Genomic DNA, 17,102 nt, shown 5'->3' with positions numbered 1-17,102 from the left:
GTAGCTGATGTCACGCTGCAACCATCCCATAGTTTCCCAAGCGAGAGCTTAAGCATCAGAGACAGCAGACATAATGAAAACATGTTGCTCCAGAGTTGCCCTGAAAGAGCTTGAAAGCTTCTGAAACACTGTGTTTTTCTGGGTTGTTTTTTTCCCCCTTTCTTTCTTCAACTGCAGCCACATGCAGGGCAGAAAATCTGTTGGCAATTTTCTCTCTTTAAGTGTGTGTGGGGGTAATTTTCTGGTTTCAGGACCCAAGGAACGTTAGGCAGAGACAGGCACGCTACGCCGAGCGAGACCAGCCGACACTCTGTGTTGCGCTTTTCTATATTGTGTTCCCCCCTTAGAGTACATAGGATATACACAAGCCGTGGTGTCACGCTGACACACACACACATACTGAACCCCAGAGCGATCATGCTCAATTTGCAGGTTGAGCTGAGTGTTCAGTGCAGGAGAAACAATCCCACTGCCAAGAATAACATCACGTGAGCAGCTGGGTGACCATTAAAAATGGAATTAATCATATTCAGGATATTGTGGTATTTCTGCAAATTAATCGCAGAGATTTATTTCAATAGGAGCTCAGTGCCCAGCTTCGGGGCACTTCAGATTGACCACATGAGCCCAACAGGTGGGCAGAGTGGGCAGACATGTAGTAGAAAGGGGGGAAAGGGAGAGAGAAGAGGCAAAAGGGGGGAGAGAAGTAAAAGGAATTATAAATTAAAAGCTCGCTAAGTAAGTTAAAGTTGAGGGAAATCTATTTCATGCACAAAAGGCAACTGAAGCTTGATTTACAAAGTGGGAGAGACAAAAAAAAGGAACACGAGTCAGTAGAGAAAGCAGTGTGTAGGAGAAGAAGATTTACTGAGTGTGTGTGAGAGACAAAACGCATCTGTGTGTGTGTGCACGCGTGACAAATTAAAGGAAGAACTTAAACCCTTGACCCTTGCCGTTATGGGGTCTGGTGGCTCTGTTAGGGGTTGGCTTTCTTGATTCCTTAGAGGAAAAGATCAGTTTAAAACACTTGTATCCTCATGGCAGACTCCAGGATGACAATGCCACCGAGTGGTTTGATGAGAATCATATGCTTTCGCTTTAAGTCACCAGCTTTCAGTTTGGTTTAACACCAGTGGGAGATCTTTGGGCCCATGCTTTGGACAGCACTCTCCACCACATCATCAAAACACCAAATAAAGGAATATCATTTGTTAGATTGATGTTCCAGAGACTTGAGGAATCAATGCCAAGGCACACCAAAGCTGTTCTGGCAGCACGAGGTGCCCAAACACTTTACTAGAACACACTTTGTGTCGGCTTGATTTTTGGCTGTTTGTTCTTTTTTCTTTGAATTTGTCAGTTGTTTGTATTTTGGTCCTGGCTGTGTCTACACCTGGGATGAAACAAAAGCCACTCGCTGGGAACATAAATGATAGAGAGGAGCAGGAGAAATAAACCAGAGACTGGACGACGGGGATGTGTGTGCTGTTGAGGGAAGAAAAGGAAAGTTTATATTTTAGAGTTGAGATGATGGAAGAAGGCAAAAAAGACAGGAGAGTGTAAAATGAAAGAAAAAAAGAGTATGTAGTGTATTGTCCAATTTTAAAACTAAGCTAAGTCTGAAACCTCTCCACACATTCTCCGCTGATGAAAATGTCCTGAATGTTCTTTCTCCTGTAGTCATTATTCATCAGGATCAGGTCCTTCTCCCTCATTCTCACTGAGAGAAGTGTAGTAAAGTTAGTTGAGCTACGATAAAATAATTCAGATTAATTATACCAGTTCATAGCAACACTCATCTCAAGGCACTTTGTTGTGACGTGAAGACCTGCAAGGTCTTAGAGGGAGAGCTCCACTAGTACTTTATGATGGCAGGGAGGAAGAAGCAGAACCAGGCTCAGGGAGGGGCAGCCATCTGCTGCAACTGGTTTGGGAGTGAGGGGGTAATAGACCAAAGGCAATAAACAGGACAAAAGGCAGTCTGGGACAAAAGTTAATGACATGCAATAGTGGTGTACAAAGGAAGAAAGAAGGGATTGGAGGAGAAGTGCTAATGGCATCATGGGAAATCCTCCAGCAGTCTCAGTCTTTAGGAGCGTAACTAAGGGATGGTTCAGGGTCACCTGGTCCAGCATAACTATACGGAAAACTTAATCTTGAAAGAGTCTGTCTACCAAATCCAAATTGGAGCTGTTTCCACAGATGAGGGGCCTGAAAGCTGAAGGCTCTTTAAGATAAGATGGGGCCTGATTATTAAAGACTTTATATTTTAAACTTGATTCTGGATTAAACAGGGAGCCAAAACAAAGCCAAAATGGGAGAAATATGCTCTCTCTTTCTAGTCCCAGTTAGTGCTCTCGGTGCAGCATTTTGGGTCAACTGAAGATTTTTCTGTGAAAAAAGGAAATATCTTTTACCTTTAGCAGCTAAACTTAAAAAACCTAATATTTATATCTTTATCTTCATCTCATATATTCACAATGATTCGTGTTGTAATTTCAGTACTTCTCCTTTTGTCTTGTCCCTAGAACATGTTTGTTGCCTTAAGGGTTCCTCTCTTAGCAAACTTTCTTTTCTTTTGAATCAAAGCTGGGACGGTGTCGTAAACATCACGAAGCTCAACCATGACACATTTCTGCTTTAGGGCTGTACAAATATTACTCAACTATAGAATCAATAAATTCATTACAGAACAGTCGACACAAACAAAACAACTGTGTCCACTGCAGCCACTTCACACCCATAAAACTGGCTCTGGCTGTCTGAGGAGCCCAAAGAAACAACTGCAGGTTAATGATTCACTTTACAGTCAGAGTTAAATAACACCTTCGACTCTCACTTTAGCTGCATAAGCTCATCTTTATTAACAGTTACAAAGCTGTAAAAATGGATTTACAGACAACACTTACAGTACAACACAGTGCATTTATCTTTAAATTGACTTACATACACTTAGTGTTTTGTACTTTATCCAATTACAGACAACATTTGTGGGGGAGTGATTTATGGGACCAATAATTCCCAAGTTCAAAACCTTATTGTGGTGCTGTTTAATTGCTTTAATGATTAATTAAAGACTGATTCCGTGCATAGTTTAAGGATGTTGTGCTCCTGTGGCTATGCAATGTAGAGCTGTAACTGGAGATACTCTGATTTCCTGAAATAATTCAATCAAGCTATTTACAATCCCGTTTCTCAGTTATTTAATATGTACTGTATGTACTGTAGTTAACTTAAAATGAGCAGTTTCCCCTCTCTCTGGAACACTATGGAAAGTTCATGTAACTTTGATTTATGCTCGTGTATTTACAACAGTCATCAGACCTAAGTTGACCTCCTGTCAGGCATTAGAGAATTAAGTTAACCATTATATTTTATTTGCTTATTGCTAATGTTTTATTATGCTTCAAAAAGCATTGGAAAAAATAGAAATATAATAATTTAAATAAATAAATGTATTCAAAACATGTAAATAGTATATAGAGATTTAATTTAGGACAAAAAACAAAAAGTATACAAAATATACAAAAATAAATTAAATACACTTTAAAAAATTACTTTATTTTTGCTGATTTAGTTTACTTATCAACAAAAGTTTGAATGTTAGATTTTTACACAAATATTACAATTTTATATCGTTTTACATGTCCAGTAATTTTGGTGGATGGCATTAGATGAATCAGCTGTATCCTATCCAGCCCTGTGTGAATAATCCTTTGTTATTTGCGTTACTCAGATGAAACAAGCTAGTCTAGCTCACCATGTTACATTAACCTACTTTTTATCCAGCAGTGAGTTTGCACATTCTTTTTTTTTTAGGTCACGCTAAGATGTTAAATTTAACAGCATGAAGTGAATAATTCCTTTTTTTTCTTATTCTCACATTTTTGTTGACTTGTATGTTTTTCTATATTTTCTTTTAGGTGGCAGATAGCATCATCTCAAAGCGCATCTTCACTGGTGAGCATCCCTTTGTCTACAGACACACACACAAACACAAACACAGACAGACACACACCTTCTCACTAACTTTTTTAATGTTCTTTGATCCCCTTTCTCCCTTAGAGGCGAGAACCATGCCTCACAATTTCAACAACTCAGGGTCAAAGTTTATGAGCCCCGTGACCCAGAGGCCATCTGCCCACTTGACCCTCAGAGACGCCAGTTCTCAAGGTGAGGCATCTGTGTTTCAGCGGTCATCATTAATCTAGGCGAAAGATTTCGGGAAGTTGGAGAGGAAAATGAAAATTTTGCCGCTGAGCCGTATGTTTTGCATGTGCCAAGCATGCACAAAACTGTGGGTTGAATGGATAAAACCAACGATAAGCACATAAACAGTTTTGGTTCCTACATGGTGCAGACATCTGGACTGAATATTAGACTAAGGAACACTGAGGAGCATTGGGAGCAGCTGCTCATGAAGTTTAAAAAATATCTAAAGAAAAAAATCTGAAGAAGCTTCTCAGATGAAAGATAAAAAATCTTCAAGAAACTTAAAGTCTAGAGCTTTTCTTTCCAAGCTCCTTAGATCACAGAAATGTAGCACTACAGTCCGTGACTGTCGCGCACACCCAGTGGCTATTTTCAGATTTACACACACTACAGTCCTGTTTAGGAAGCTTTGTTTCCTTCTACTGGTCCTATCTGTATAACCAATTAAAAAAGATGAATGGGTGGATTATTAAGTTATTCCATCTGTTAAAGTTACAAATCACATTTTCTTCCCCATTTTCCTGTGTAGCATGTTTAGAAGCACATTAAAGTCTACTCTGCTGCTCTTTTTCGTACCACTTCCTGTGTGCCCGAGGCATTTACTAAGAAACACTGAAGTTTTAAGCTGAGTCTGTGAGATCTACCAGTATGCTGTATGTGGCAGTAAAGTAGATATTTATATAGTTCACAGATCAGAATCACACACGTTATAAAACATGGAATTTAAAGTTGGAATGTGTTTTTCATGACTTTGGTATTGTTTCATCTGAATCGGTCGTGCAAGCTGAAGGGTGTTGACAATCTGGCAAAGCCTTCCTTATGTTATTTCCACTGAGCTGACAAAGGGTAAGAAATGTGCTGTGTGTGTGTGTGTGCAAGAGCTAGAAAGACTGTGTGTGTGTAAGAGGGTGAGGTTCACACATTAAGCCTGGATTTCTCATAAGGAAATACAGGAGGAACTTTGATCCGCGATGGGTGTTTCTTAGAAAGAGAAGTTATCCTACACATGAAGAAAACTGTTTCACGCTGGCACACACAAGCTATGACCCAACTAATTACAACTGAGAGTGTAAAGAATGGAAGTAGTCACCATGACTTCGCCATCTGGGTTTGGACTGTCCATTTTGAAGCTTCAGAGTTAGCCTTTTGGCTGCTGCCACGTTGGTTTGTTTGGAGCCCTAAGGTACCTTATGTGGACAGAAGCACAGCAAAAGCACAGCATGCTTACGTATTAGTTAATGAAGATAAGCTTGCACACATTTTGCAGACATTAAGAGTTATGCCGTGAATTATCGCCATGTTGGACATCACCATTTGCTAGTTGCAACTGCGTCTTTCCTGACTGGTTGTTAGGGTTTCTGATAGTTCCTGGCTGGAAATTGGTTGCACGGAAGTTGCTGCACCAAAAACCTCCAAGCAATTGATTTGTTTGGTAACAAACTGCCTCAGTTTCCTGTTTTTCATGTTTGTCTGCGAATACTTGCTAACTATTAGCTGAGCAGCAGTGCAACTTGAAAAACTGTACAATAAATTTACTTTTACATTCAAAGTAAAAGTTGCACTGCAGAGGTGCAGCCAACAAGTTTCAAAAAATGCAACTTGTAATTAAAGGCACACCATCTCCGTTTACCGTTTTCCAGTTTCAGTGCATCTTGAAGACCAAGTTGTCACGACTGTCACACAGACAACAGGTCAGTAACACACGTCTTGGATGGTTTGTTCCATACAGTAAGTCATATTATTTTTTGGATAGTACCTGCTAAAACAGCACGTACACAACGGTGCAGTCCACTTCATTGACTAGCAGAGGTGAAGCTCTTTTGGGAAAACTTTTCATTTAAAGTGAATGTACCCCCCTATCCCTTCAGTATCCAGGTGGATGTGTTCTAAAATAAAAAAATCACCCAGCATGGAGTTCTTATGAAGAGAAAAGCTAACACAGTTTTTGGTATCAGGCTGTAAACATGTTTTTTAATGCAAGTCTTTGGAAACTGACTTGTTTTTGGAGCCTCAAGTGGCCACTAAAGGAACTGCAGTTTTTCGCACTTCTGGATTGTAAATCATTTTTCAGCGTTGGATCAGATGGAAGAGTTTATTCAGTTAAGGTCTCTGTGATTGTTATGTGCTAATAAATCACAGCATTTACATTGTAGTGTTATAGACCTATGCTTCTATTGTTGATGGCAGTGTTTCAGATTTGCACACTAGTCACACAAGTACACGCTGCAGAGGAAATAAAGCCAGCATGCACAAGAAATCACTTGTGTTAAATGTTTAATTTCTGCCATGAGGAAAACTGCTACACATGGTTCTAGTCAGCAGTATTCAGTATTTCCTGCATCTTACAGGACTTTGGCTTCAAGCTGGTGCCTCTTACCGGTGAAACAGGCTTAACCAAAGATTAAATCGCCACTTCTGCTATAAGTGGCCATTGTACAAGTTTGAATGTGCACTTCAGAGTGCCCTGTTACAGAGTACTCAGAAGGAAAATCCACATCGCCTGCATTGTCCAATAGACATGGTGCAACTTGCTCAACTGTGTAATGTAAACATCGTTCACCAAAATTTTAAATAATACTGTAATTAAAAGTGCTTTTTTTTAATCACAGGATTTTATCTTTTTTAACTCAGTATTTCAGATGTTTCTCAATATTTTAAAGGCTTTAAGGGAAAAGGCAAACTATTGCTCAACTTTGGCGGCTGTAAGAAAGAAGAGCACTACTCTGGAGTCATAATCTGTATTTATTCAAGGTTCATTTTGCCAGCTGCTGCCACTTTTGAGCTTTGGGCAAACACTCACTGATATGTGTCTTTGCTTAGTTTTTAAAGCTGGTATTGATTTTTTTTTTTTTTTACTACATCCAATCTATGATTTCTAGGCTTTAGCTGGTTTGTTTTTCCCCACTCCTTTTATTTTCCATCCCCATGTGACAGTTTTTCTTCCCTCTTCTGTTTAGAATTTGTCTCTTGACACTTTTTTAATCTTCGCCAACAGGGTTTTCTTCCTCCCTGAGCATCATGCCTGGTCTTCATCAGTCCTGCCGCCATTTGGTCCGCTCATGGGCCAATCAGAGCCTAGGAGCTCACCTGCACAACATGACCCTGTCTAATGGGAAGCTCCGAGTGCCCCAAGATGGGAGGTACTATCTGTACTCACAGGTGAGAAAGCTATGCAGATGGAGGAGATGCTCCAGGCACTGTACTAGCCATATTTTTGTGTGTTTTAACATGACAAGTTTGTCATTAATTAACCTTGTAGTGATAGCTGCTGAATAAAGGTGTCTGTGACTGTTGTATATTCAATTTTATTAACCATTAATTGTTGTTTACAACATTTATTATTGGATTGGATGATGATGATTGGATTTATTATCGTAGGGTCCACCTTACAAGTAGGGTCTACCTGTAAGGTAGACTGCAGGAAACCTGCTTTTCTGTCAAAAACAAGGGCACGTCAAAGAGGAAAAAACATAAAACAGCTCACTGCATTAACTTATTTCCACCTTTGTCCAGGTGTATTTCCGTTATCCATCCCCATCTGCAAATGAGGGGGACCAGCGCAGCGTCAGCCACCAACTGGTGCAGTGCGTCTACAAGAAAACGTCCTACCCAAGCCCCATACAGGTACAGCATCTCTGTTTTCCTAAAACAATCAAAGATCACCCTGAAGTATTTGTACCTTTCAGCACTTTCATTAGCACTGGGATGATTTTCTCTTCTTTGTTCTTTTTTTCCAGCTCCTGAAAGGTGTGGGAACCAAGTGCTGGGCTCCAGACGCTGAGTACGCCCTACACTCCGTTTACCAGGGAGGACTTTTTGAACTGAGGGCCGGTGACGAGATCTTCGTCTCTGTCTCTTCCCCCACCATGGTAAATGCAGAAGAATCTGCTAGCTACTTTGGCGCCTTCCGTCTGGACCTCTGAGAGGAAAGGATTGGAGAAAAAAAAAAAAGAAGTGATGGGACAATGGATGGATAAACAGATGGGCTGGAGAGCTTGGGGCCTTTTGAATATCCACTGATTTGGGGGGGGGAATGGTCCTATAGACAGAAGAGGAGATGGGGGTCTGGATCTTCAGTGTTTGCTTGGGCAGATGCACTGAAGGATGGAAGAACTGGGGTTTGAAAGATCTACATGGGTGAAGAATGCTGCAAGAGGATAGTGGATTTGCCTTTCCTACTCTCTCGATTAAGAGAAAGCAAGACTTCAAGATAAAAGACATGTGCAATTATGAAAAATAAATAAATGTGAGGACTTTGATTTACAGGAATTTGCCACAGGAAAAAACATAAAATCACAACCTTCTAGATGAAGTTCAGAAATTAGTCCACCATGCTATCTAGATCTCAATATAACACGACCCTACATGTGTGAATATGTCAGTGACCTTTTTATGGGAAAAAATTAAACCCTTGGTTTGGATTTGAAGAATTTACACAAAATAAAAACTTTACTCTCTACATCAACGGCTGCAGAAGAAAATGAAACAATCAAACCAAAGCAAAAACTTATTTTTTAAGTGTGCGATGGGAGTTCTGTACATATGTATGGCTGAGAATGAGATTTACACAATGGACTGTGGTGATTTTAAAAGTAATTGATTTTTATTTTACCTTTGACTGGACTTAAAACCACTTGGGGAATCTAAAGACTTCCTACTTGCGACACACTAAAACTGTGGATTTTATGTAAAGACCTTTAGTGGAGGAAGGGGATTGCCTCTGTGACAAACTGTAGAAAGAGCCAAGAGCTTTTTGAAGAGGAGTCTGCAAGCCAAGAAGAAGTGAAAACAAGGAGGGAGAAATCTTGTTAACGCCAATAAGAATTAGCCCGGCACTGAAAGATTAAAGGACAGAGAGCGATGCTGTGGGTAGTATGCAGCCTGACCACTCTGCGTGGTTGATGTCTCTTCTTTCTCTTTCCCTTGATTCCTTCTCTTATCTTTTCATGTTAACTATTTTATTTTATCTATCTTGTCGAACCTGTGAAGCTGCATTATATTTGAGTTCATGGAGCAGTTATGCAACCAACCACAAAGCAACAATGTGAGAAGAAGATGACAGAAACACATGCAAATAGTCTAGTTGCACAATCACAGAGAGCATGGATTAAAGTGACATTTAGGTTGGGTTACATGGAGTTGTTGTTTTCACTGCAATGATCATTGGTTCCATAACATAAAAATCTCATTTTGGATACATGGAGTTAACATAGTTGGTGTATCGCATTATCTTTCCAGGGTAGTAGCTCAACTTGAACACGGCAAAATGTGCACTTACCTAAAACGACTGCAGCATTTAGTAAATGGACTGGTTTTATATAGTGCACTCAAAGCGGTTCATACAGCTTGCCTCATTCACCCATTCACATGAGCACTTTTTTCTATGCTTTCTTTCACTGTAATTGTTCGTCTAGCTTCTGCATTTGGGGAAAGTTTAAAACCTGTCAAGCCTCTAGCAATGTCAATGCTTCAGTTAAAAAAAGAAAAATCCTGTAGTATAGTAGCTAACACAGAGGGAGGGTTGCATCAGGAAGGGCATCCAGCCTAAAAATCTGTGCCAAATCAAATATGTGGATGCATCCGCTGTGGCGACTCGTTTTAAATAAGGAAACAGCCAATAAAAGCTTTCTCTGTGCTAGCTAGAGTGGAACATATTGTCCTTCTACTTGCTGAAAAATGATTGGTGCTAAACATTTTAACCACCATCTGGACACTCAGAATGCAAAAAATCCACACCTTAAGCAAGAACATGGGTTTAGCAGAAAAACTCAAAGGAACATTTTGATAGTTTGAATACACAGTCACCCACTGGTTTGTGGACATTATCGAGCTTTGAGTTTAGCATTGTGGTGGTCGGTATCTTCAGCTTGCGTCTGCAAACATTTACTCATCAGGAGATTGTTTACTGAGGTCAGACGTCATGTGAGATAATTTTCCTACTGACTTCTACATGATCAGACCTGCTTCTGCAACAAGAGATTTGCCCCCTGCTGGTTATGAGAACGACTACAACTGTAAAGCACTTGACTTAGCAAAAAGGCTGGTTTTTAAGCAGCCTGTGCCCAGGTTAAGGGAAGATAAACAATACTTTCATTATGTAACCTCAGCTATGTTATTATTGTAGACGTCAGTGACAGTGAAAGAAATAGGGTATGGAAACTAATTTAATGCATCGGTGCTGAAATTGTTTGTTCAGAAACACAAACAGCTGACTAAAATTGGCTGACAGTCACTTAGTAACACTGGTGCATACACATAACAATTGAAAACATTATGAGCAGTTCAGAAACTGTATTCTCAAACACACTCAGATGTTACAAATCTGAAACACAGGATCCCACACCAAGTCAAGTGAACACAGCCCAAGATTTGGAACGAGTGAGAGAGGATATTTGCAGACATAAATCATCCACCGCCTAGCACAGACACAACCCCTACATGCTTTTTTCTCTGTGTGCACATAAAAAAAGTACACACATCACCTCACACTACATCCAGGCTAGCCTGTGCTATGTAGACACACACATCATCCAATGTCACATCCAGCGTGAAGACATATGCCCTGATTAATCTGGGCTGTCTAGCCTCCCTGTGCCATCTGGTAATTGTCAGTGATCTGGCATACAGCGAGGGTGCGCACACAAGAATATATGTTTGTTCAAAGGGCTTGGTTCACATAGATGATTCAGAAAATGCGGTAAAAAAAACGTTTTTCACATGTGTTTATTTGCAAATGTGAGCTCCAGTTTGCTTTGTACACTTTGTACACTTAAGCACACATTTGATAGGGTAACTTCCAGACTAAGCCCCTCCTTCCCATACAGCACAGGATATCTTTGTATGCATACCGTGAAGAAGGTTATGTTATGGTGTAGTTTTGTCAGGCATGCTATGAAAACACAGCAACAAAGCTGGTTTATTTTCTGCTCAAATGACAAAATTAAAGGCAAATCTCATATTGCATTAAATTACTGCTTTAAGCTCAATTTTTGCTAGGTGGCACGCACCTGCACATGTTTCTGTTGCTCTAACGCTCCCTGTGTGAAGTCAAGTTATATTCCAGTTAAAATAATATATGGTAACTTCAACAATTATGCAACATGTGCAATAATATTATAACTGTAAATCTCTGTACCACGTATACAAAGTTTTCCTACCTTTTGCAGTTTAAATGGTTATTCTTTTGAGTGAAAAAACAAGCAAACAGACAAACACCTTTTCATCTGCTGATTTAGGTGTAGGTCAGCCATTAACCAAGATTTGGTAGTATCTTGGTTTGATGTGGAAAGATATTTGTGGTAAAGCTAAAATTTTACTTTCTGCCAACTAAACTGTTAGCCAGACACAAAAACCTGTGTGATTGCTTTGGTTGCTAGCAAATTACTGAAGTTGCCGATAATTTGCAGGAAAGTTGTAGAATTATCTGCAAAGATGTTCCATTTACTGGCCAAGCCTTAGTAAAACTTAAAAATATACAATTCAAACCAGAAATCTAGAAAGTTAACTAAGTAAATGTTGTGCTTTGCTGCTATAACCAATGTGTTTCAAAAGATGCACCTTTTACTTTGATGGAGAACTGTCTTCATGTTGTACTTTCCTTAATTTCATTGCCTTTTGGTGACTAATTGGCGAGGGTTTGCAGACAAGTCAGTGTTTCTCATGCAACAGCAGCAATCTGCTAACAAGGTTTTTGGTGCAACATCCTCTTGGTAGCCAGTTTCACATAGTGACTACCAGTAACCTCCATTAATCACTCAATAACATACTGGGGACTTCACACGTTTACTTGTTGCTGCCACAGCAGTCATTCTCTAGGCCTGTATGACTGGGGTGTAGCTGGCAATAGCTAGTAGATAATTAGCTTAGATTAGCATAGGTATCAGAAACAGTAGAATTGATAAGAAGTTGCATTGAAACTTTTCAAATGTTTACTAGTAGCAGCTTTATTAAATTCACAGTATAGAAGACAGGCTATTTGTGAGCAATTAGTGAGCATTGGGAAAAGTCGTGGTAATGGCTTCCATGTTTATTTTTTGTGCTATGCTAGGCTAACTTAGGTTTTACAATTTGCAGGCAAAAACAATGTTACAAATTTGCTCCAGATTTAACAGAAATGATTATAAAATAACATATTTCAGCATTTAGCTGTGTTGGGGTCGCTGTGCATAGTGATTTAGTGATTTAAAATGTTTCACAATGTGTCACAGAGTTACAAGATAATAACTGAGAAGTTTATGTCATGTAAAGTCACTTTTCCATCCATAAATGATTGTCCTCTGAGATGTATTCATTACGCTGAAGCCAAAGATTTTCAGAGATCCATATGTTGCAAGTAATTGGACAGTTGTTCTGTTATGATTTGATTTACAGATCATTTCATTACATTTCTGTGTACACACTCGTTACTCCTGCTGGTTGGTTAATTAAATTTCTGAAGCTAAAATGTTTTTCATGTGTAGTACCCTGCAGAGTGAGTGTGTTCATCTCTCAGCATTTCACTTTCTGTTAGATAATGTATAAATAAGGACACATGCTGCTTTAGTTTATCATTTAAAAACATAAAACATGAGCTTGTCAGCACACTGTGGGGTAATGTCACAACAAATCATCCAAGTAACTCAAAACATCTACATCAGATGGTGTTTGGTGGGGGTGAAATAAATCCAAGTCATTGGATTTTACTAGGCTGATGAGCAACAATAGTCGGTCCTAAACTCAGAGTACATTACTGGGTCAATAAAAAAAGCTTTCCCCAAACTACTCAAGGTTATCACAGAAATATTAACTAACACGATAGTAATGTAAAACAGTGACAAAAATGTTACAACTTGAAATGAATCAAAGATTAGGTATTGCCACTGTCTAGTCTTGTGGTTGTGGGTGTTCTTTTATGTGTTGGACATAAGATGGACATAACGTTCATGTGCCTTAAACCTACAGTCTTACTAATCCCCAGCAGGGGGCGACTCTTGTGGTCGCAAAAAGAAGTCAGATTGTATGGAGGCCAATGAGCAAAAAGTCTAACTTTTTAACTTATCTGCAGCCACTCTAAACACGTTGCTGATGTGTTTATGGTCTCAATTACTACTTCTAAGCCTTACTAAATACAAAATTGTTGCTATTATATTGGCAAGATTGAAAGTATAGTGCATGAGAAAGCGAGAGCATGAAGTTAAATTGATGAGGCGACTTAAAGTAAAACCAAAGTTTATCATATGTAAATGCTGCTCATCCAGCAGATGATAATTAGAAGGGTCGTATTGTGAGATAGGAAGAGTACAAATATATGTGTGGTCTGCTGTGAATCCAACACGTGTTTGGTTAAATCTGTTGGATTGTGAATGATAAAACATCACCACCCAGCGATGTTTACCTTTGTAGTTCAGTTCTTATTATTGAGCAAGGCCTGTTTTTGATGTGTTTTGGTAAAATATTGCTTTTAGTTTGAAATCAGATCTTGTCTGTTTTCCTGTGCGTGTATCTGTGTGTGTGTGTGTGTGTGTGTGTGTGTGTGTGTGTGTGTGTGTGTGGTTATGCACAAAAATGGTTTTGGACAACAGTTGAAAGCATTGCGCTTGAAAGTGCCAGACCGCAAGTCAGACAAATTGTCCATCTCTTGCTCTCTACAAGACCTGGAAAGAGAAACTAAGCCATCACCATGGGGCACTCTAAAATCTAGACCTCATGTAAGTCAGCATTGAGATCTTTTCCAGTTATGCTCTGTTTTGAGCTCCCATCCAAGATTCATGCTGTGTTTATATTTTGCAAGCAGCGTGGCTTGTGGAACATAGATATATATTTTGAAGGGGAGGTCCAGTTTCACTTTGACAAACTGGGTGTCCAAACACAACAGCTTCTCCAGTCTTGGCTTTACACGGGGTGGGAAAAACACCACCTTCAAGCTCCTGTTTTGATCCCGGTGAGGATGTAGCTGTATTTAAGGGTCTGAGGTCGTGATTCCCCGACAAAATAAACCATTTGGACACTAATAAACAAGCTGAATGCATCCTTTCTCATAAGCCAAATTTTGGAAGAACTTGAAGCATACATTTTAAATTCATAGCAACCATCTACCTTACATATCTTAACATGTTACCATAATGATTTTGCACAGAACCACAAGTGAGACCATTATATGTTATAATTTGACCACAGTTCCTGCCAGTTAGCTAATTTTCTACGGTTCAAGTTGTTCCCCGGGTGCAACCCAGCCATTATATTTGGTTTCAACACCAGCTCTAAGAAACATCTGTTGCTTATTAAATAGCTGCATGTTGCAGGACACTTAAAGAAATAATCAAATTTAAGTCTATTTAACAGCTCGAGTGACTGGCAGATTTTGAAATACACCCCCAAATGTTGGTGGAGTACCACATACACAGCAAATATGCCGCAGTGCTCTGTTGGCACCGACATGAAACAACTAACTCTATCAACTCATCAGGACCAGATTAGTTTTCCTTTTGCCAGTTTTTGCAGGGAACTGACACAATGATAATTACTGTTTTGTATTATTTGGCAAATTTATTGAACACGGCAACTGAAGAGGACAAACACAACCAGATCCCCCAAATGTCTTTATATCTGCACAGGCATACTTGTCAGAACTCAAACATTTATATTCTATTGCAAGCACCGAAACAGCCCTCGAGGAGGTGAGGACAGGCAAATTTCCCCCACTGCAGAGGATTGGAACTGTGTACATATTTGAATATCTTACAAATAAAAGACAATCACTGTTACGCAATAAGTCGAACATATGCCAAACAAGCATCTGAAAACAGCAGAGTGCTTTTTTTAAATTGCTGCTTCTATTTCTGACTTTGATGTGCACCGCTATGCAGATTTGTATCAGTTGTCACTAAGCAGCACCGCTTGCATAATTAAACATTAAATGTTTTGCACAAAAGCAGAACAAGTGCTGTTTATGCTTTTCCTGCATGCCTGTGTTTTCCAAGGATGTGAAACAAGCAATCTCATAATCAGCTGGCTGCCTAAGCTTTGGTCAAAAACCTCACATATAATTCTGTTCTTTCCAAAAATGAACACATTTCCTTTCCAATGCCAGCTTGACTAAGAGTACAAGAGTGAATGTGCTTTGAATTCCGGTGACCCACTCTACCACCAAATTACACATTTAGAAAGTAATCGCTCCATGGCCTAAAATGATGTAAACAACACTTTTACTATTCATGGCTCAGTAGATATGTAAATTAGCCCCAACCTCACCCTTTGGCTTACGGAAGCTTCACTCATTTACTCACTCACAAGATTTCTTTGAAGACAAACAAGAACAGCATTAGACCCCACTGTGTGAAGAAAATGCAGGGCTGAATTTGTGAATCAGACAGACCCATAACAGAGATAGTATTCTGTTCCTGCCAGTCAGAATAGAGAAAAAATCCCTGAGCGCATGAAAATGTTTACAGTTCCTGTAGCAAACTATCATCACAAGCAAAGAATTTAGGTGGATTAGCACTAGTTGGAAACTTTTTATTACAGTCACAGTAGCGTATTGTATTTTCCTCAAGTTGGCTACTGTGGTTTTCACTCCTCTTCTCCTCTCTGCGTCACAAACACAGTCTAGCAGAGGACACACTCGGTGAAACAGAGAGCAACTAAACAGCAGCAGACTTACACTGAGCTGAAATGAATCAAGTGCACATATACAACATAAATCTTCATTATGAAACAGTTTCTAGTGTGTTGTTAGTGTTAGATAAAGCTTGTTTCCAATTCCCCACTCTGACAAATCAGCTACATTGATGAATTGATTTCTTAGGCTTTCAGCGTATGAAGCTATCACTGTCTGAATCTGAGATTATGAGGTCACTGGTACACTACAGTCACGAGGTGGAGATTTTTGTTCATGATTGTTTCTGCTCATATATGTCTTCTAGTTTATAAAAAATGACACGTTAATACACTACAAACTGATTCTCATCACAGGGATCAGTGAAACAAACAGTTCTCCATTAAAGCAGTTTATGAATGTAGATACTGTTCAACACATATCCTTTTGCTTTTCTTAAAATCACATTTGATACCAACTGAAGAATGTACATGTAAAGTTCTGCTGATTGCCTTGTGCCTTTTAAAAATAATGCTCTTCTGTGTCATTTTGTGCTCAAATAAAGTGCCTACTGTCAAACAGGAATATCAGTGCCAAGTTGTTTGCTTTAAATAGAGATGTAAGTGACTGTGTAAGTGAATGTGGCATGGTTGTTGCTGTCACATGGGCTGATCTGCTGGGATGTTTCCACATAACCATCTCTAGGATTTACAGAGAATGGTCTGAAAATGCCTTCTTGATTTCAGAGGTGAGGAGAATCAACACGTTCTCACTCCCAAAGCGTAACATTTTACGCTAGGTGACAAATCGTCGATATATTACGCTTCCAGGCACCCAACGTGTCTCTACATTACGAGATCAGAAAAAATGAAAACGTGAGAACCGTTTGGAATGAATCTACACATGTACGCTCAGGAGTGAGAACGTGCTGGGACAATGGCCAAACTCGACAGGAAGGTAACAAAAAACATTCGTTATGGCCAAGTTATGCAGACAAACATCTTTGAATGCACAAAAAACTTGAAGCAGCCATGCTACAGCAGCAGAAAGCCACAGCAGGTGCCACTCCTGCCTGATAAGATAATAGCAGCAAATGCTTCAATTCACACAGGCTCACCAAAATTTGGACAACAGAAAACATTGCCTTGTCTCATGGGGGTCGATTTCTGCTGCCACATTTAGATGGTAGGGTAAGAATTTGGTGTAAGAAAATACAAAAGCATGAATCATCCTGTCTTGTATGGATGTTATAGGTTGCTGATGCTATAATGGTAACACCAGCAATTGTAAAAAAAAATTGTATAAAAAATTCAAAAAA

At 39.4% G+C, this 17,102-nt stretch overlaps 1 protein-coding gene across 1 annotated transcript in view; it reads left to right on the top strand.

Moving 5' to 3' along the window:
- tnfsf10l (TNF superfamily member 10, like) overlaps window positions 1-16,369 on the top strand; it is a 77,867-nt gene extending 61,498 nt beyond the window's left edge. The window contains exons 3-7 of the mRNA XM_084923662.1: window positions 3,924-3,960; window positions 4,066-4,173; window positions 7,208-7,371; window positions 7,726-7,836; window positions 7,950-16,369. Coding sequence (XP_084779788.1) covers window positions 3,924-3,960; window positions 4,066-4,173; window positions 7,208-7,371; window positions 7,726-7,836; window positions 7,950-8,135 — 606 coding nt within the window. The 3' untranslated portion in view covers window positions 8,136-16,369. The remainder of the gene's footprint in view (window positions 1-3,923; window positions 3,961-4,065; window positions 4,174-7,207; window positions 7,372-7,725; window positions 7,837-7,949) is intronic.
- Window positions 16,370-17,102: the final 733 nt, after the last annotated feature.

The sequence above is a fragment of the Perissodus microlepis genome, chromosome 3, assembly GCF_051167445.1.
Source record: "Perissodus microlepis isolate ML-2025 ecotype Zambia chromosome 3, ASM5116744v1, whole genome shotgun sequence".
Taxonomy (NCBI): domain Eukaryota; kingdom Metazoa; phylum Chordata; class Actinopteri; order Cichliformes; family Cichlidae; genus Perissodus; species Perissodus microlepis.
This window is presented reverse-complemented; position numbering and strand designations above follow the sequence as displayed.